At 32.3% G+C, this 22,495-nt stretch overlaps 1 protein-coding gene across 1 annotated transcript in view; it reads left to right on the top strand.

The window, feature by feature from the left end:
* Positions 1–22,495, top strand: part of KLHL1 (kelch like family member 1) — a 553,989-nt gene that overhangs the window by 198,508 nt on the left and 332,986 nt on the right. The window contains exon 3 of the mRNA XM_003765805.2: positions 4,398–4,534. Coding sequence (XP_003765853.1) covers positions 4,398–4,534 — 137 coding nt within the window. The remainder of the gene's footprint in view (positions 1–4,397; positions 4,535–22,495) is intronic.

Raw genomic sequence — 22,495 nt, 5'->3', positions numbered from 1 at the left:
TAAACTTTAAAAAGTACCCACCTAAGTGGTATTTTGATCTCTATTTTAATATATGAGGTAATAAAGGACTAAAGATAAATATTTTGTCCCTGTATGGAAAGTAAGTGGATATTCAAAGCAGAATTCAAAACTGGATTTTTCTTGACTCCAAATGTTTTGCTGTATATTTTTTCTATACAATGGTAGGATAGAAATAAAGATAAAAAGTGATAGAAGTATGGAAGTGACAAAGTCAAATTATGTAGATAAGCTGGTTAACAGAGGAAATGAAGAAAAAACCATTGGGGATAGGTGAGTACAATAGAAAGAATATTCAATCTAGAATAAAAGAACCGAAGTTAGAAATTTAATTTAGGTACTTATTCAGGGAAGCATGGATAGAACTCTTAGCCTGGAATCAGGAAGATTAGTCTTCATGAGTTCTATTCTAGCCTCAGACATTTATTAGGTGTATGACCTTGGACAAGACACTTATCCCTGTTTGCCCCAGTTCCTCATCTATGAAATGTACTGGAGAAGAAATAGCAAAAACTTTTCAGTATCTTGGCCAAAAACAAAACAAAACAAACAAACAAACAAAAAAAAAATGAGCATCAGTCAGGGATGAAATGACTGAACAACAACTGAAATTCACTTAATCTCTCGGTTTCCTCATATGTAGAATAATTAAACTAGTTGATATCTAAGGTTCCTTCCAATTCTAAATCTATGACTAGAATCAAGTGGGAATTATTGGGAAAGGAGTCAATAAGTGAGTAAAAGGAATCCTAGTTAGAAGAAAGGCTCTATGGATTCCCAGTTCTCAGTTATTTTGGGGTAGACTTAACATTTAACCTTAGGTTTTTAACTGCAAATTGAGTATACTCCAAATCAATGACATTAAAGCTGCAATTAAGGAATATATTTGACAAGAAATAAATAAGAATGTGTTACCTTCTTGATACTTAAAGTTATTCTCAGTTCTGGACATGGGACTAAATATTTGAAATTGAGCTGTCTGTGTAGTTTGTGGCAAACACAGACATATGAGCTGCCTGAGGATTAGGAAAAGAAAAAAAAGCTATTGAATTTTGTAAGAAAGATATTTACTAATTTCTCAATAAAGAGAATCTTTTATATATCTACTTATGTCCCCTACCATTTCTGGGTCTCTACATTTTGATGAAAACCAAATATATATTTTAAAAACATCCAGAGTAACTTAAAATCTTTTTTTTTTCCCTTCTCTCTCTTTGATTGCACTATATTCAGAACATTTTGATAAATGAAAAGGATTTAAGGTATTCATTCAAGAGGGAGAATATTTTTAATTTCAATTTTTAAGCTGTATTTTTTTGCTTCAAAAAAACCACCAATACATCTTTTATGTAGGTAATAAATTTAACCTAGTTGATTTCACACTGATAGACATTTAATTCCCCAGGATTGTGCTAAATTTTCCCTAAATTAAATGAAAAACAATTCACATATAAGTAAGGATTTTTATCTTATGATATAGTCATTTCTAGTTATGTGTATGGGATCAACTATTTGATACTGATTTTTCTGTTTGATATGTAGCAAATACTTGGAGACAGATATGTCTTAATAATTTTATCACATTCTAATACTACACAATTCTGACATGTGAGTTACAGATTGTCCTTTAAAAGGTGAGTACTTGCTCACTTTGAATATTTTTGCTCAGTTTCCATATATACCATGAACAACTGAAGGATTTCAGATTGGAAACAGCTTTTCTAAAGCTTCTTTAAAAAATGTTTTGCTTTTATTTTTGAGGCAATTTGAGTTAAGTGACGTAGGGTCTCACAGCCAGTATATGTTAAGCATTTGAGGCCATATTTGAACTCATATTAAAAAATGAAAAGAAAAAAAAAAAACCAGCATTATGGTTTTCTTCAACTAATAAATGATGTTTGTTATCTGGTTTCACTTGAAATCATTTTCTTTGATAATGATGTTTTATTGGAGGTCAACTTTAATATTATCAATTATTCTTACTTCAAAGATTTTTAAATTATTGAAACCTTCAAGTAGTAATGCCTTGTTTATGCTTTCTGTTAAAAATAAATTTTTGTTCATTGCTTGTATTTTTATATCAACCACTGTAGAATCATTATAATGAAGAACAAAAAGAAAAACTAAAAACAAAATTCTACCAAAATTAATTTACAAATAAAAAAAATTTAATATAATGTTATCAAACTATTCTCATAGGTCTTCATTTCCACAAAGACTTGAAGGAGGTATCTATCATCAGCTCATTTTCTTTTGCCTCTCCCCAACAATGTTCCTTTAAGGAAAATTCTTTCTAAGAATGACACACACACACATGTATGTATGTGTATTTCCTTTGTAATTAAGATATTCTTTAAAAAGATACACTCAGATTTTTATTGTGTAAAAATCCTGATTGTTTTGCTTTCTGATTCTTCTTTTTGCCCTGTTCTATATCCTGAAATCATTTCACCTCCCTTCACTACTTTTATTCTTATGCCCTTGCATTCATGAATTTAAGCCTGCTATCTTTACTCTGTTTGCCATCTACCTTAATCACCTCATTTAAAATATTCTTTAAGTACTAAATGATCCAGAAATTAGGTAGTTGATATGCATATATTAGAGTATAATATATTCTAATTTCTAAAATCTGGGTAATTCAACTTTGCATTATCGATGGTAAGAATTGAAATGGTTAGAAGTAGGGAATCCTGCCTCTAATGATTTCAAACTATGTCATCTCGGACAAGTGACTTAGCCTCATTAGGTTTTAGATTCCTCATATGTAAAATGAGAAAGTTGGACTAGATAGTTTTTGAATTTCATTCCAGATCTATGTTAATTAATGTTTTAGGTAATAATATGCTATCTTTGCTGTCTTTCAATCATTAGTACATATGATTTAAAGTGCTTTCTCTTTCTCATTCAGTTTTCTCTTTCTCTTTTGACATTTAGAAACCTCCTAGCTAGCATGAGAAGAACAGTTTTTGTCATTGAAAAGACAAAAAGCTAATTTACATGGATATAAAATTTTTGACACTGACATAATTCACTCAGAGAGGTAGCCAATTTTTGTTAACCAGACATAGTTCAGTGTTTATTTAATACAACACCTAGTACTGTTTTTTCACTCAAATTCTAACTGCCCATTCTCTCTGAATTATCCTGGGCACTGACCCAGCAAAATATTGTTATGGCAGTGGCCAAAACCTACAGAGATTTGTATAAACATATTTACAGTGACACTGTGGCAGGTAATCCCTGATCTCAGATTTTCAACTGAGGTTATTATAAATCTATACCCATGTTGTCATATATCATAATATATTTTTCTTAAATGTGACTGTGGTAATATGGTATACAATGATGGTTAAAATTAGGCTAAAAGAATGAGGATACATTATTTATTTTTATTTTCTTGCTAACCTTTTGAAAAATGAATATCACTTTAAAAAAACAAATCTCTTAATAATATTTACTTTAATGAGCTTTTCCTTTGAAATTTACTTGCACTTTAACATTAAACTCTTTAGTCATTAATTTTGAAGAGTAATTTTTCTGTTAGTATCTAATTATAAAATTAAATGAATATAAAAGAAAAGTTTCCTATTACTTGGCACATTTGTGTATACACACACACACACACACACATATATATATATGATACATTTGTGTATATATACATTATATACACATATATATACAAATGTATCATATAAATTCTATATATGTTTCATATATAAAATATATATTCTATTATATATTATATAAAATATATTACATAGATATTATATGTCTAATATATCCATTCTATATATATTCTGAATATGATTTCTGAAAAGTTACACATGCATATGGAGAGATTATTATAAGATCTGTTTATAAACTATCAAATGATTTAGGGTTCCAAGGGACTTTATAGATCATCTTATTCAACCTTTATTTTATAGATTGTGAAAATCCTAGAAAAAATGATCATTTTGCCTAAAATCAAGAGGTAGTAAGTTGTACATCCAGGATCCAATACTCTTTGTTAGAGCTACACACAATTCATATTTGGATCTCTCCTATGTAGACTAAACTTGAAGCTTGAAGAGGTGGAAATCTGAAGAAAGTATGAATAGGGCAAAATAAATGATAAAGGCAATGGAAGAAAGTAATAGAGGAAAGGGAAAAAAATTGAGGCAAAGAAACAATGTACTTCCTGTAATTTTGGGGAGATCAGATATTACCCCTCATTTCTAATGGCATAAGTATGCTTTTATTTGAAGGTAAGGTCCTCTAAGAACAGAAGATAATTTTTTGATGTCACTTAACTTATATGACACTTCCTCTTATCAAAGAATGCATGGAAGCTTCTAATTAACATGAAGCTATGTTTTCTTTGTTTTTTGTAGGCTTGTTCTCAGCTCTGTTTCTGACTATTTTGCTGCTATGTTTACAAGCGATGTTTGTGAAGCTAAACAAGAAGAAATCAAAATGGAAGGCATAGATCCTAATGCTCTCTGGGACCTTGTACAGTTTGCATATACAGGTATTGTAATTATGATTTCTAGTGACTGAGTGATTTTTTTTCTCTTCTATTTGTTCAATTACAGGTCTTATCTTCTAAATTACTATTTAGAATTATTATTCCCTTCTCTGACAGATCATTACTTAAACTTTCCATTTTATTAGTATGAAGGAGCAAAAAATGGAGAGGATTCACTTAACATAAAATGATCAGAATAAGTCATTTTATGTCTTGTCACTTATATTGTCAAATTACATTTATTTTTCCACCTGCTATGTTACTAAGCACACAGAGATGCTAGTTAATTTTTTTTTTCTCTTAGACATTCCATCTTGAAATAAATATTTTCACTGGTAGGTATCCTAAGGTTACATCTTTCTAAACAAATCAAGCGTTCATGCTTATGATCTGTGATGTCACTAAATACATGGGTGTTCTTTCAGTTAGCGGTCTGGTATGTTATCGATAATGTTTTAGAGTTTTGTTTGTGCTTTATTCTTTTTTTATACTTGCCATCTCTCTAATCTCTCTTATATAATTGCATGTTCATAAGTAACCTTGGTGTTTCCTTTGAATTATTCAAGTATGAAGGCAAATAATAACATTTAAACACACTTTATCACATGTAATGGAAACAATTTTTGCTTCATTGCTATGAACCTTTTGCTAGGTACCTCATTGTTTTTCTATAGAGTAAAAACAGTATATTAAAGAGAAGATGAAGAGATCTTCATTTTTGTTTTTAAATAGGATTTCTATATCAATTTCAAGGAACCAGGTTTAATAGAATGAGACAGTCTCATTTTGGCGGGAACCTTTAAGAGTTATGTTGGCCAAATCCTTTGATATTATCTATAATATAACACTAGGGTAGAGTAATATTCTTAGCTTCCCCCCTGCAGATAAAGGTAGGATTTTTTTTTCTATAGGCTTTAGACATTTCTGGAGGCTTGTTTGCCTTGGAGGACTAATGGCTTAGATTATTGACATCGTTTTCTCATCACCTGAGCTCAAGGTACTCTGATGCTTGACTGGTAGTTGATTCTGTGTAACTGGCTGCCCTCAGTTATTGGGACACTCTCTCAGTGATTCAAGATTAGCACCCCCCAGATCAATCAAAACTTGGGGGAAAAAAACTTTCCTTCACTTAGTAATGACATTTAAAAAGAAGAGATTACTGAGACTATATATTAGTGGATGAAGAAAAAATAGCTTTGAGAGAGTAAGGGGAAAAAATGAGGCTTTTCTGTAGAATAAAGTGATTCAGCAATCAAAAAGAGAAAAGGCTAACTACTCAGCAACTTTTTGTTGGATTTTAAGGTCAAAAGGGATCTTGATAAACAAAGAAGCTCAACTATGTCAGAATCTAAGCATTGCTCATTTATATTAGAAGCAAAAAAGGCCATTGGATAATGGTCAGAATGTTTTCAATAATGTTGAAATGGAAATTTCTGAAATAAGAAAGTGTGATTTTAGGATATAAAAAAGAGAGTATATGGATGATTTCAAGCAGAAGAGAAAGAAAGGACTTACATTGTTAAAAAAAAGTGTCTAAATGGAACTGTGGGTTGAAACTGTTTTTCAGGCTTTCAGTCATGTATAATACTCAATGACTCCATGACCATACTTGACAAAGATACAGTAGGTGCTTTGTCATTTACTTCTTCTGTGAATTAAGGCAAACAAAGGCTAATATATAGAGTAAAATATATAGTGCTTGAGGCCAGATTTGAATTCATGTTTTCCTAACTCTAAATCCATTGATCTATCCACTGAGCCATCCTGGATTGAAATTAGCTTTGTTAATTATTGGAGATCTGTAATTGATTTAGAGTTCAGTGTTCCATCTACTATACTATCTAGCATTATGCTGCTCCCCCCAAGGGAGGTTTCTATTCCCAATTAATGTAAAAAAAAGGTTTAAATTTAATCAATCAATCAAAGATATCCTTAATCAATCTGGCAGAAGTTAAGTTCTGTGAATATCAAATGAGGAGAAATGAGAACACACAGACTTTATCCTGAGATTGTATGAAAGAATCTGTCATATCTCTGGATCTATATAATGTTACAGTTTAGAATCCTCCATTTTAAGGGAAATCCTCCTTGTTCAAACTCAAATGATCATGTGACAAGTTGATGAATTTTGAACATTTAGAGCATCTAGAGTTCATATCAGCATTACTAGCAATGTGGCTGAGGAGCAGTCTGAGACAGCAACATCAGCATGGTGCTTTTGCAGACAAATTGGAATCAAGCTTTATATATCAAGGAAAAGCACTCCTGAACACCACAGGGGCACTGAGTCTTGGAACCCTGTAGAGGGTTCCTATACCTAAGGCAGAATTATATAAAAAGTTAAAATGGTTTCCAATAACTAAGGGCTCACCCTTGGCCACATATGCTCTTTACTGTCAATTTGAAAGAAAGATCACCAAATTAGTAACAATAAGGATCTTTAATCCAGGCAAGGAAATTGCAATTGGGATACCACAGCACCAAATTATTTGGAGTGCCTGGGAGGGGCAGAAGGGATAGTGTTTAAATATACTGAGAGAGAGAGAGAGAGAGAGAGAGAGAGAGAGAGAGGGGGAGGGAGAGGGGTAGCTGGAAGGAAAAGATAGAAAAAAGACAAATGGGAAGAGAGTATTAGTAAGTATATTCTTAGATTACTGCCAGATAAGCACCGTACTCTTCTTTTGGGTGAAGCAGCATCAATTTAAATTCTTTTTGTTAACACTATTATTTAAAATTCTGATCAATTAATTCTTTAGAAGAAAGATCTGAACTAGCCAAGTTCTTTACTTTGATTTGAAAAGGAAAGGCTCACAGAGAATAATATGTAATTTTAAGAAGTAAAAAAGAAGAAAAAAGGAAGGATTAAAAAAATGCTACAAGACTATTTAAGCAGGTTAGCAATCATTTGCAAAATATTTTCAAAGGAAGGGTTCAAACTACTACATTTTATGTTTTAGAATATATCTAGAGGTGTATTTAAACTTAATGATTTAGAAAATATACATTATATATATATGGCTCTATATGAGTGTATATATGTTGTACATATATATGAGTTGCACATGTTATATAATGACTCTAATGTGTGAGTGTGTTTGTGTGTGTATGTAAATTTCTCCCTACATGGTTCCCATACCTTTGACGTTCAAGTTCTTCTCTTGGACATAAGGGAACCTATGGTAATGTATATTTGAAAGCTAAATGGAAATGAAAACTCTCAATTCTAGTGTTCTTGTCCTTTTTCTATAATGTACTATAAGGGATGCTGCTTAACTAAATTATAGATATCTATGATATTGTAATAAATTGTTTCTGGCTCATATTAAAAGATATGTTTTGCATGTTCCATTAGAGGAAGGTACTCTGAAGAATTCAGACGGGGGAAGCAATCCTAGGGGTTCCGTGTGCCAATACTAGCCATTGATTTATAGTTTAAGTAATGTTGTTGATTTACATGGGAAGGAATCTTCAGAATTCTGTCCTTACAACAACTTGTATAACACATAGAGCATTCTTAGGGTAAATTCTGAGACATTTATGATTTCCCTGAGTGGTTTGCAATCATAGGATTAGAGATTTAGGGTGAGGAAAGGCCTTAAAAATCATACAATTCAACTCTCTCATTTTACAGATGAAGGAATTAATTCTCAGACACAATCATTTACCTTGGATTAGAAAATCTAAAATTTTTATTGGTTAAATGACAAAACTGTGGTGTACAGAGATTGTGACTTGTTCATTTTGGTAGAGTAAGACAGATGAAGGTCTACATCATCTATATTTTTTCTTTGTCTACAATTTACTTTATCACAATATCCTCTCATTCCACTATTTAAATCTCTATCCAAAGAAGGTGCCTTTACTGCAGTACTTAGCCCTTTCAATATTTAAAGATCTCTGTGGTCATTTGTTAGCTACATACACACACAATCACCCCACATTATATGCATACATATGTACATGCAAAGATTGACATGTGCATATGTGCATTTATGCACATGTGCACTTATATACAGTGCAGTGCATAAATGGGTATGTATACATGCATGTACATATATGCATATATTTATATGTGCACATATGCATGCAACACACACACACATATATATATATATATATATATATATATATATACACATACATATCCCAAAGTATTTAAGGTTTCATATAAACCTTTTGCCCCCATTACTATGCATTGTTGTAAGGATAAAACATCATCCCAAAGTATTTAAGTCTTCATATAAACTTTTTGTTCCCATTACTATACATTGTTGCAAGGATAAAACATTTTTGATCATCTTTTTTTTTTTTAAAATGTGAACCTTCTTTGTTTTTTATTATTACAGCATGGTGCATGTTATAAATTGCTGAAGGTTAATATGCTGTTTTTGTTTATACATTTTGGGATGTCAGAGCTTGTCAAAATGTTGATTATTACATTGTTAAAAAGAAATATTGCTCTGTTTTCTTTTTTTAAAAGAAGGTATAGGATTCATTTTTTTCTTTTAAATTTGCCTTTAGTCTGACAGCAAATTACATTCTGATTTATCTCTTACATAGTTCCTGGTATCCTGACATCCCCTAAAAATGTTCTGTGCTCATCGATGTGTAAGCAAATAGAGTCCTAACAAATACAAGAGTTGGAATTACAGGGTTACTAGCAAAGTGTCAGGTTCTGTAGCCAATTGATAAGGACAAGGTTTAAATAAAGGAAGCTGTCCATCCAGCAGTAGTATTAAGGAGAAGAGTAGAAAATTAAACTGCCAAATGGCAAACCTTTAATCATAGTGAGTGTTAGCTTTCCTTTGAGAAACCTTTTTCTAGTACTGAAGTTAATTAAAACTTCAGTATATACTGAGTGACTTAAAAAAAAATCTTATGTTTATTGCCAAATAAATGAATAAAATAAATACTAGCATAAAGTGTATGGAATGTTTAATTCTGTGTTTAAAAATTTATTTAAAGTATTAATACAAATCATTTTGCTTAGATTTGCTACAAGTTTTACAACTAAAGTTAATAAAGAAGTTTTTATTATGCTTGAAGTTAAATTATAATTTTATTAGACCCACCAGTTTAATTTGAATGGAATGAATTATGCAAAAAACATTAGCAAAATATTAAACTTGAGTTTCCTCTAGACTGCAAGCTGCTCTGTTTCAATTTAAGGGATTAGATTGAAAAGACCCCATGATTACAGGCTCTTGTTGCATTTATGGCAAAAAATACTTCACTAAAATCAGAAACATAGACTGTATGCCAAAAGAAACTGAATTCAGTGTACAAAATACAATCAGACTAACTCGGAGACAACAAAAGGCATTAGCTTCTTTATTTTTCAACCTCCAATTAGTTGAGATGGTACAGAGTAGTAATAGCCAGAAGGCTTGATGGAGATCAATTGCACCTGATTTTAGACTTTTTAGACTTTATCCTTAAAACACACACACACACATGCACTTGTGTGTAGTTAATATGTTATAAGCTATCATGGGTTTATAAAACTACTATACTTGATTATCTAAGAGATAGGAGATAAGAAGGCATGATTCCTTGGGTAAGCAGGGTTTGATGCTTTAGATAAACTTCAACTGTTCATCTTAGGGAAGCTGGGCTTAGAGGTGCACTGCTGTGGAGTTGAACTTCTCAAGTCCCAAAGCTACCAACTCTGTCAGCTCTCAATGGAGAGCTTTTTCCCTGCCTGCCATTTTTCATCAGTTCAGGAGCACCTCTTTCCTAATCTTCCTAGTTGTAAAGTTTTCTCCAACTAAATTTATCTTGAGCTCTTTATATTTTGATTTTTTTTTTATTTTAATTTTTGATGAAAAGATGAAGGAAACAAGAAGGCATAGATGAGGGGGGAGAGATAATAGGAATGGAGGACTGCGAATGAAACTGCACAGAATTGGGAAATGAAATGTATTATCTGAAGAAAAACAAGAAGTCCAGGGTTATTGGATCATTATGTATATGTAGGAAGCAAGAACATGGGGAAAATACAAAAGGAGATCATTATATTAAGGGCTTTGAAGACTTTGAATGCCATAAAGAATTTTATATTTTATTTTGAAGGTGATAGGGAGGCACTGGAGTTTATATAATGAAGTGGTGTAAATGGGGACTGAATGATCAGACCTGTTCACTGTTAATTAATTTATGAAATGGAGGCAGGGATGCCCAGTTCTTTGAATACTTCCTGAGAAAGTTCATAATGATAGTAGAAAGAACTGTAATTACTTTAATAAGGTACAGAGTCAATGTGTAAAAGGGGCACAGAGGCAGACAACATAGAAATGGGAGAATGATGGGATGGTGAAGGGAAGTAGGTAGCCTGGGGGAGAGGCAGAGAGTGTCACTCAAGTAATCATAGATTAGAATAGAGAGCTTTAGGTAACTCACTAGAGGTGGGAGAGTTTTGAGGAGGTTGGGCAAGGTCTGAAATAATTTTTATAGGATATTTTTGAGGGGACAGAACACTTATTATCTATGCCATCTTGGGATAAGTTAATTGACATTCAAATCATCTCAAACTTTGGATTAAACTTCAGACTTAATGAGGCCACATTATCTCAAAATTATCAGCATATTTTGATGTTCTGTGGATATCTGGAATTTGACTTAGATTTATATAATATCAGAATCAAAAACCTTGACAATGGAGTCTAGATATCTTACTCTGATTCCACATATTTTACCAGGATGTGATTTTTGGGAAATATATGATATAATTTGTAAATTATCCTCTTTTGACCTTTGAGGCTATTTGTATATAACTTGTAGGATCCTTTATACAATCTTATTTCCTTCTGTTGCCCTTTTATACTGGCTACTTTTAAATTTATTATGCTGAGTAGAAAAGTACATGTGCACATGTGTATGTGTGTATGTGTGTGTGATGGGAAGAATATACAATTCTAAATCACCTGAGCTTCAGGATGTTCCATTTTACAGCTGATTGGAGGATGAACTAAATAAAGAAATTTTTGACACAGGGAAACCACTCAAAAGTTGATTACAATAGTACAGGTTTGAAGGAGATGATAAAAGTCTTTACCAGGGTAGTTATTGGAAAAGAGAAGATAAAACATACAAGAAATCTTACAAAGGCAAAATAAGCAGGAATTGTCAACAGTTTGGAAATGGGGCAGATATGAGGATAAATGAGAATTAAAAGAGTATGCATAGATCAAGAGCCTGAGTGATCATGAAGATGATGGTCCCCTATGTGATAACTCTCTTGAGTTTATGTGAGAAGTTGTGGTTGTATAATTAGATTTGAGCTATATGGATAAAGATAATAATTGGGTCCACAGAAGGTGATTAGATCACCAAGGTAAATAATATAAAGAGAGAAGAGAGTTCAGGAAATATCCATAGTTAGCAGTCATGATCTTGACGAAAATTCCCCCAAAGAAAATGAGAAATTGTTACATAGGTAGGAGGATAGTTTTGTGTTTAGGACATAGGTGTTATTATCCTTCTTTTACAGGTGAGGGACAGAAGCAAACAGTAGTTAAGTAACTTACCTAGGATCACACAGCTAGGAAATATCTCAGGTAAGATTTTTAATCAAATGTTACTTATTTGAAGTCCTACTATTCAAAGTTTGAGGAAGGACAAAAAAAGTGTAGAAAAATTGTTTTGGGGAATGGGGCAGTGAGTCAATTAAGGGTATGTAAAGATTTCCCTTACTAAAGGCCTAGTTGATACTGCATGATATATAATAATGGTGAATCCATTCAGTAGAGTTTCTTGATTTTCTCCAGCTTGGTTCAACAGCATGTGAGTAGGAATCATATTAGTGAGGGTAATGCAAATCTGAGAGTTGACAGAGCAAGATAGATGATGGGATCAGGTGGCAAAGGCATTCAAGCAAAGAAGATTATCTCAAATTGTGTCTCTAAGGGGGTCAGGATGGGGAAAGGAGGAAAATGTAGCTATTGGAGAAGTGATAGCCTGGGAAACAACTGAGAGATCAAAGAATTGGAATTCATGAAATCAAGAATCAAGAAACAGAATTAAAAAAATGGGGTTAAATATCAATTTGAATGACAACAAGTCATAGTCATAAAAAAGAAGTTTAGTTTATGAATATAAAAGTGGTACATTTGTGGGGCAGTTAGTGAAATGGAATGGAGTTATATTGTTCCTTGACTTAAAATAATTATTTTATCAGGATTTGTCAACTTCAAAAGAAAAGGGAATTAGGAAGGAAAAGATTTTAAAGACTATTCATTATCACTATTTACTTATCTTCAATACCAACACCATATTCACTGGTATAGCCAAGAAATGTATAGACTATTATTCATCTTGCCAGAAGTTTAATTCCAAAATTAAAGACCAAACTCTCATGAGTATCGATTAAAAAATAGCACAGACCTAATTGTATATAACTATATCTACTAAATGTACTACCATCATGTTGCATTGAATTCATTTTTCTTTTTTTTTCACTTAAATGTTCACACCAAACAAACCCCATGTGTAAACTTGAAAATATTTGGATAAAATTGATAGCAGGTATTTGAGCATTAACTCTGATTTATTTAGGGAGAACTGCATTGATTAATTTGACTTTTCATATAAGCCTCATGTCTTTCTAGTCACAGAAAAGACTTTAATTCTCAAGTTTATCCTTGAAGGTAGAACTGAAGCTCAAATGGAAAGAGGCAGAGCCTTGGCATACTGATACACCACAGCTTTCCAGGGCTTGATATATCTCATTGACTTCCCATTCATTTTTCACACAAAGCTACAGTTGTTTTCCTCTAAATATAGAAGTGAAAAACAGTATCTGCCCTATACCTATGATATTCAGAATTTTATTTCAGCCATTTTCTCACTGTCAGCTTGCTGAACAGAATTTATGCAAAACACATTTTACTTAGCTGGATAAAGCATGCCAAAATTTTTTTTTTTATTGCACCTTTAGAAATTGCATGTCTTTTTAATTTTAGAGATGGAAATCTACATGGTCTATATAAAAAGTTATTTATTTTTGAAAATCTGTGTAGGAACAAAGGGTATTTGTTTTTTCATGATATTGTGAAGGCAGTGAGTGGCTGCAAAGGAAAGTTTGCTTTCCATAAGTCATGATTTGTCTAGCAAAGACATTGGCCAAAGGAAACCTCAAAGTAGGAAAGATTATAAAGTGATGATGGTAATTGATGGTAATGGTGGTAATGATGGTGATTAAGATAGGCTACTAGTAAAAGATAGAGGTTAAAAGAGAAATAAGTTAGCTAAGATAACTGTTATCAGTAGTAGTCACAGGTTTAAAGCTAATAGAAAACATTGAGACGGAAAGATAAAGTACTATGGTTTACTAGGTTAGAAAAAACGTTAGTAGAGAACTCCTTGGGGAGGAAATACACTAAGTTGATCTGAGCAATTTTTACACTCAGAATCCCAGGCTGTTTCAACTGGTTTCTCTTTCAATGCATCAATACATCCATAAATTCCTTAATGTAGCTATTCCTTTCACTGATGCAGGTTGACAACCATGAAAGATTTTAGGATATGGTCTTCTTGAATTTACTGGGAAAAAGAAAAAAACATACCTGGTAAACTCTCTCTACATAGATATACAAATATTTCTATATTAGTTATCTTGCATTTAATATATTATTATGTACATAATACTTATATAGGTATGATATGTGAATTATAAAGTTATATATTTACTAAGTATATGGAGTAAATATATGCACTATATATATATATATATATATATATATATATATAAATAAAATTCTGGTGTTTTTATGTGTGTATGTATTCACAGATGATTTTTTTTTTTTTTTTTTTTTTTTTTTTTTTAGCCAGAGAAGTCCTTGAAAACCACCTACTATACTATAATCTACTTATGAGCTTATAATAGTGGCAAGACACTAAATATGTTTTATCAACTATAAAATGGGGATAATAACAACATTTACCTCACAGTACTGTGAAGATCAAATGAGATATTTGCTAAAACTAAAAATAAAACAGGGGGAGGCTACATATAGATAGATAAATAGATGATTTTCTGTGATGACCACGTATTTTAAAATCAGCCGGAGTCAGGAATTCAGGTTAGGGGGTAATCGTCAATCTTTATTCTCAGTGTAGAAAGATCTGAGGTGGAAGAGAATGGGAAATAGCAATGTGTGCAGCTGAGTCAAGAAGCCACTAGACCAGAAGTCACACCACCAGCATCTATGAGCATAGAACCCAGGCTTAATCTCTCCCCTCCTCTCTTCCTATCTCTCTCTGCCTCCACCCACCAAAATCCTCATTTCCTATAAAACACATCAGGACTTGCACAGAGAGTGGGCGGGGGCCATTCTATCCAAGCATGTATATTAATAGAGTATAGTCCAATTACTAGTTAGCCTCACATGCTTGGGACCTCAGTGCATCAACTCAAGCCTCAGCCCATTACAATTTTCTTCCCCTCACAGAGCTTACAATTTAATAGAAAATGGCAAACTACCTTCTCCTCTCCTAAAGAATAATACGTATATTCTAATAGAAACAAACAAACAAACAAAAATGCTATTGTCATTTCAAATAAGAGAGCCATCACAGTTGATTGTGGAAATCTGGGAAGCCTTCATAGAAGATGTAACATTTGATCTGGTTCTTAAAGGACTATCAGCATTTTAAGTGAGTTGATGAGAAGTCAAGGTACATTTGCAGTTAACACATCTTATGGGGAAATTAATGCTAAATACATCTTTAGTTCCAATTGTCACCAAGCATTAGTATTTTAAATTCTTTAGTACATGATGTAGAAAGTATCCCTGAGGAAAGAAAGTAAAGATTCCAAAAATTATTTGGAAAGATAATTCAGTGCAAATCAATAAGAACTTCAATTTAATTGACTTCATATTAAGTCTCTGCTAAATTCATAATTGACAAACTTTGGTGAAATTTTGTAATCCAAAGCCAAAAAGAAATGGAATTAAATATATTAAGTTGACTTTTTTAAAAGAAGAAAAGATGTAAATATTGGGTTGTTGTTTTTTCATTTGTTTATTTTGTTTTGGTTTCTTTTATGAACTAAGACTTTGTACTGCACAGGGTCTAGAGATGATATACCACTATCTTTAAATAATTTGATATATGTATACACATATGTGTCTATATTGCATATATTCATATATATGAATATATATGTATACATGTGTATGTATACACATACATAAACTTTTTAAATAAGCAATCATGAAATTTATACTGGAAATAAATTAAGGGCCAATTATATAGGCTCTTGCAAGTCTTGATAAAGAGTCTTGATTTTATCTTGTAGGCAGCAAATTCCACTTGGTAATTTTTAATGGATTAACATTTTAAAAGAATGCTAAAATTAATTGTACTATTTCTTCATTTTATATTTTTGTTGTGTAATTTAGCCACCAGAGGATTTTGTATAAGAAGGTGTTGCTCAGAATAGGTGATTGTGGCTACCTCAGTGTGTGACTCTAAAGTCCTCATCTCAGGAAAACTGGAAGGACCTATCTGCTTATAGCTAATGATATTAGCTTGTGAATATTTTAAAGGTAACGGTCTTAGTATGTAGAGGGCTAAAACGCTGGAGAAGTATACTTGAAACAAGGATACTTACAACAGAGTGTTAACTCAGTGGAATTGATGAGATGATGGTTCTCTAGTTTATATATACTTGACACTTAGCATGGTGATGTAATAGTTTTACAATTGATGTAATTATAATAGGGTATTTAAGAGCTGAGAGAACTGGGGACAGAGTCAGACTGAGTAAGACCATGACAGAGTCAGACTGCTGGAGGAGACTGTGGCAGACTCAGACTGTGACAGACATAGACTGTGAAGAAGACAATAATGACTTTAGACTCATTTCTGTCCATCCTCATGGTGACTATCTTGCTGAGACCAAGGCCCATCCAGATGACCTCCAGAAAGCTAACCTGGACATTACATTAGTAATGTAGTGCATTACATTAACTTTTCTTTTTCTTGAAAACTAACAAAATAAGCACATACCCACAAACCACATTAAAATTTTTAAAATAAAATTTGCATGCAGAATTACATAAAATTCTTCAAGTTCCCGGGCACACATCAGATTGCCAAAGAGAAACATTAATTACCTACCACTCAGGTATATTTAATATAATCAAATATATACGTGTTACCTTTCTTTCTCAATATACATATATAAATAGATAACAAAAAATCAAACTCAGATTATAATTAGAATTATTTTAACTTCATCTAACAAACAATTTTTAATATTTATATCCATTAGGCAAATTTTTTAAATGTAAAGAAATATTTAATGATTAACTTTGCCTCTTCCCTCTTTTCAGGAAAATAAAGAAAGAAGTAAATAGATACTAACCATTATTAAAAGTTTTTCCAAGAATTCAAAATTGAGTAACTCTCAGTTATATTCTCTTAATAAGCTAATCTTTAAACCCAGAAAAGAAAATACTTCATCCATCCTCTACAACACTTACTTAGTTTTCTGGAAAGACAACTACTTTTCACTAGCTCGACCAATACAGTTGCTTTATTTGTGTTCTCTCCTGCAATACCAGAAACCCCCATCTTCTAGTCCTGATATTGATAGAAAAGGTTTCTTTTCTTGTGCTGGAAGAGACACACTGTTTAGTGACCCCAAATCCAGGAGTCCTTAGTGAGTTAAATCCCTTAACCAAATGATTAGTCCAAGACTTGACAAAACTCTTTCTGTATCCTACATACAGGAAACACATTTGGTGTAGTATATTACTGTGCTTAGAGACAATTGATGATCTCTGTTGGTGGATCTGGAGTATGGATCTGAGTTCAAATCCAGCCTTAGATACTGATTCTGAACAAGTCACATAACAGATATTTGCCTTTTTCCACTGGAGAAAAAAATGGCAAACATTCCTGTATTTTTGCCAAGAGTCAGATAAAAGAACAATAGCAACAACAAAAACTGCTATATCTACTACTACTACAACTACAACTACAATAACTACAATTACTATTACAACTACTACAACAACAACAAAAACAACAACTACTACTACTACTACTACTACAATTACTATTTCAACTACTACAACTATTACTACTACTACTACTACTACTACTACTACTACTACTACTACTACTATTACTACTACTACTATTACTTGCACTACTTCTGTGTTTGCAATGGGTAGGGAGAGTGGAGGTATGACTGAACATTAAAGTATCAGGGTTTTTTACTCGGGTCTATTAGGAAAAGAGCAGATTCTTAGGTCAGTTTTGCACTACCTTAGGACTTAAGTATTAAATGTTAGAATTATAGTGTGATATGTAAGTGGAGAATTAGATGGTCAGGTAATACTCAGAGAAGGAGGGGTAGGTTCTAAATTGGTCTGGAGTTTCTCCTTTTATCCTTTATAGGGTAGTGGTCTTTGCCTCAGCTATTATTTTTCCAGGAAAAGTGAGCAGGAACTACTGTGACACAGTTATAGTCCCTAGTATAATCTTGCAAGATAGATCCAGGACAGAGAGTATATCAGAGAGAAAATATATATTCAGCATATTCAGCCTCATAGTTGGCTATTAAGAAGCAGAGCTGACAGATCATGATAGACAGCTGGGTCCCTGCCTGGTACTAGGCTTGTGATCTTTTTTAAATAGATGCCAGACACTGTGAGATTCAGTCTTGGATAAAATGTAACAGACACAGCTGGTTCCAGCTCACACTACCTCCAGAGCTGATTGTCAAATCTTTAGTGTGAGCATTTACACTTCAGAAATGGGCAAATACTACAAATCAGTATTTGATTTATTATTTTGTTGATTGTCTGAGACAATCATGGTGAAAATTTTGATAATGTAGATTAAATTAAAAAGTTGTGTGCTTGTACATTTTACTAGCATATGCCTTTAAAGATATTTTAGTAACAACAACCCCAATAAAACTTTATGGAATATGTTTTTTATTTTGCTGTGATGATTATTGGGGAAGGTAGGTGGTACAGTAGACGGAGTGCTGGGTCTAGAGTCAGAAAGGAGCATCTTCATGAATTCAAATCTAACCTCCCACACTTAGTAGCCGTGTGATCCTGGGCAAGTCATTTAATCATTTTTGCTTTAGTTTCCTTATCTATAAGATGAGATGGAGAAGGAAATAGCAAACCTTTCCAATTTCTTTGCCAAGAAAAAATAGAATGAAATAGAGTGACATACAGTCCACTGTGAATGAAAATGATTAACACCTCCACCAATAACCAGTAGTAAAATCATCATGATTAGCAGGAACAGTGAGTAGAACTCTGTGCCTGGAGGCAGAAAGACATGAATTCAAATATAGCCTCAAATACTTAATAACTATGTGGTATTAGTTAAGTCAAATAACATCAATTTGCCTTGAATTTCCTCAATTGAAAAATGAGGATAATAGTAACACTTATGTCCCAGGTGCTGAGAAAATCAAATGAGATACTATTTTAAACATTTAACACAGTACCCAGCATATAACAGGTGCTACTTAAATGGTAGCTATCAACATCATTAGTAGATGTCTATTATTAGATAGTTATCATCATCATCATCATCACTTTACACATATATTCATAGTTTATAAGTTCTTTCTTTGAGATTACAGAATAGGAAACTGAAACTCAAAAATTTCCAGCAGCTAGCCCATGGTAACTAGAATAAGAAATATTTGAGCTGGGATTCATAAAAAAATCTTCCTACTCTTATTCAAGTGTTCTTTCCATAATACCTAGATATCTCCCAGATTATTCTCAGCTAATTGTTGAGCAATAATTTTCTGTTTCATTTGAAATATAAGAAAACAACATTAAAACCCTAAAATTTTAAATTGCTAGTCTGACCTAGACAAAATAACAGCTAATTTACAGTAAGATGGATCCCATAAGGTAGGTTGGCAGGTTGAGAAATGTTTCAGGCTCAGAATGTTCTTTGTAATATCAACTATAATAGTTTGGGCTGAAAAAAGGGTTTGCTGAAGGTTTCAGGAAAACTCCTGAGAACACAAAACAGAATGATTGGTTGGCCTGAGGCAAAGAGTGTTTTTAAAGGAACCTGAGACATATGCTTTCTTTATGTCTTACTTTGCTAAATATATGGTCTACACTTTAGTTGACTGAAGTACCTTTTATAAACTAAAGAAAATCAAATATTATGATTGTTTTGTTCAACCTTTTCTTATATTTCAAACAAATGTGTTCCCTAAATGTTCCAGGGAACCTTAACATCCATATGAAATAGAAGCTTTGGGGATGGGGGAATTTTTATTATTATTATTACTTACTGTATTTGCTATTGCTCATACATAAAAACTGGTGCATTTGAAAATATAGAAGAAAACATTCACATCATTCAAAAATATTAGAATTGCTGACTCACTGAGTAAATAAATGGATATAACATTCAAGAATTTACTATATGGCAAATACTGCTTAAAATCCTCAGGATGTAAGTACAAGAACAAAGACAGTCTCATCCCTCCAAAGATTATATTCTAATTATATTCTTATATTTTGATTAAGAAGGCAATAACACATGCAAGGGATTGGTCTCAAGTTAAACATATGGTGAATGGGATCATTGAGGGGTAGATTAACACCTCCCTTCCATGAGCAAGGTCAGAGTTTATTTAATTACAGTTCTAGAACTTGTGTGTATGTATGTTGTATGTGTTTATATGTGTGTATATGATGCGTCTTGTGAGAAGACCAGGAAGTAAGGAGTAATGAATAAAGCCAAGCATGGCTACCATTTGCCTGAAATAGTGTACCAGTGAAATACTCACCAGTAAGACCCCACAGCAAAAACTCAAAATTTGAGTTAAAGCCTTAAAGTCATAAGATAAAAATAATTCCTATTCAAGATTAAGTTGATATTTTTTTGTTATATGCTATGTTTGTATATTCTTTGCTTTTTTAACCCATCGATATGAATTCTTTTGATCTTGAATATTTTACTTAATTTCCAATGAGTTTCTGTTTGTATATGTGCTCATAAAAAGGTCAAGTAAATTTTAATTTTGATTAACTAGCAGAGCTCTTTCAAAGTGTGCTGACATTTCATTTGATTTTTGTATGGCCTTTAGTATTTTGTATAAACAAGGACAAATCTAATTTTTCATTGACAAACAAGTATAGGGTATTAGAATGTAAATTTGCTTTATCCTTCCCATGACTATATGTGTCTCTTTCATAGTTTCCAAGAATTTAGCCTGTGGAGTTTAAGATTGTTTAATTTAATTTCCCTTTTCATACTGTAAAGATACTCTACAAATATTCCCTAAATAAATACATATCTTCTTCTTACAATAAAGGGAGAATCTACTGATGGAGAGTGAGGAAATATTTCTTTTTAAAAATAGGTTACATCACCTAAATAAGGCTGTGCGGATACATTCCTTAATCTTTTGAGATGTAGGTGGCCTTTAGAAGGAAAGCTTGTTGTTTTACCTTCTATGGAGAGGAAATACTTTCTCTCTGCTGTCTTCTTTTTTGCTTCCCTTTGCCAGTGAAAATAGTAGCTTACCAATTGGCATTTATAAGGTCCTATTTTTCTCCTTATCCCTCCCTGTTTCCCTTTAACTTTTTCTCAACTCTAGTAGAAGAATTGGGTAAAATTAGATAGAGTAAAAATGATAGAAGTTAAGCAGATAAAAATAAAAAGAATTATAGTATAGCAGTAACACAAAAAGCTCAGAAGCAAAAAAATCTAACCTAGAAATAGCTACAGAAACAAGGTGGAAACATTTAACAATTTAGCATGATGCAATATATAACCCTTAGTTAACTTTTGAAACAAAAGTTTAATATACTATAGTTCCAGATATTATTGATATTATCTATAACATACCTTGAAATTAAAATGAGATATATACCACATAAGCATAAATCATTGCTATCCAGTGATGTATGATATAGATAGTAGAATATTCTCAATAACTCTTTGCTAACATTTTGTTAAGCTTCTAAATTTGCAATATCAAAAGCAAAAATACATTCCTGTCTAGTCATTCATGCAAGTGCTCCACAGCAATGTATTTCACACTTTTCAAAGTACTTAAGCAAATGGAAATATCTCTTACAAATGGGCACGCGCAACAAATGTTAAAAATGTCTTTTTTTTTCTTTCTATTAATAACCTATAACTGGATGAAGTGGAAAACTGCCTGAAAACCTTGTCTCACATAAAAAGGGAAAAAGATGAAGATAATTACTCTCCTTTAAATACTAAGGAAAAAGAGATCTAAGCAAATAGAGAATATGTTGCATGGAATCTAAACTCAATAGAGGGAAAAGAAATTTTGTCCATATATTCAGCAAAACTTTTCAACTATATTTTCACACTTAAAAAGAAGTAAATATTTCTAATTTTAAAATATTTTAAAATACCAAATTTTGTATTTATTCATAATCAATAAATTTCATGTGGTGCTCCCTGAACAGGATCTTTTGATTTTGTTGGTATAGAGAATGTCTGTTTGAAAACTATCTCTACTGATGAATGTGGCACTGTTCTGCAGCTTACAGAGTTTCTTAGAGACTCACCAATAATGATTTTGTGACCTTTGGTAATTCATATATATCAAAGGTCAGAGTCAGTATGGATGAAAGGTAGTGCTTCTCAAACCCAGGTGTTACTGACACTGAGGGTGGCTCTTTCTATATAGTTCTCTTCCAAGCTGCCTCTAACAATAAGGCAAATAAATAAGGGAAAAATAATAAAATGAGCCTAAGGCATTAATTACTTGGGCATTAAAGACTTTGGCTATGATGACAAACACTGTAAAGCAGGGAAATGAAAAAAAAAAAAAAACTGTCTCCGTCAAGGCCATGTTTTTCCCTGTTTGAGGACTGTATACAAGAGAGCTTTTGCATTTTATAGAAGAAAAAAATTATGCATTATAAGCTAAGAGAAGAGTGGTAGAGCCCATTCCTCAGATGAGGAAGAGAGAGA

The sequence above is a fragment of the Sarcophilus harrisii genome, chromosome 3 (assembly GCF_902635505.1).
Source record: "Sarcophilus harrisii chromosome 3, mSarHar1.11, whole genome shotgun sequence".
Lineage (NCBI taxonomy): Eukaryota > Metazoa > Chordata > Mammalia > Dasyuromorphia > Dasyuridae > Sarcophilus > Sarcophilus harrisii.
The sequence above is the reverse complement of the archived record's forward strand: the minus strand, read 5'-3'. Positions and strand labels throughout refer to the sequence as shown.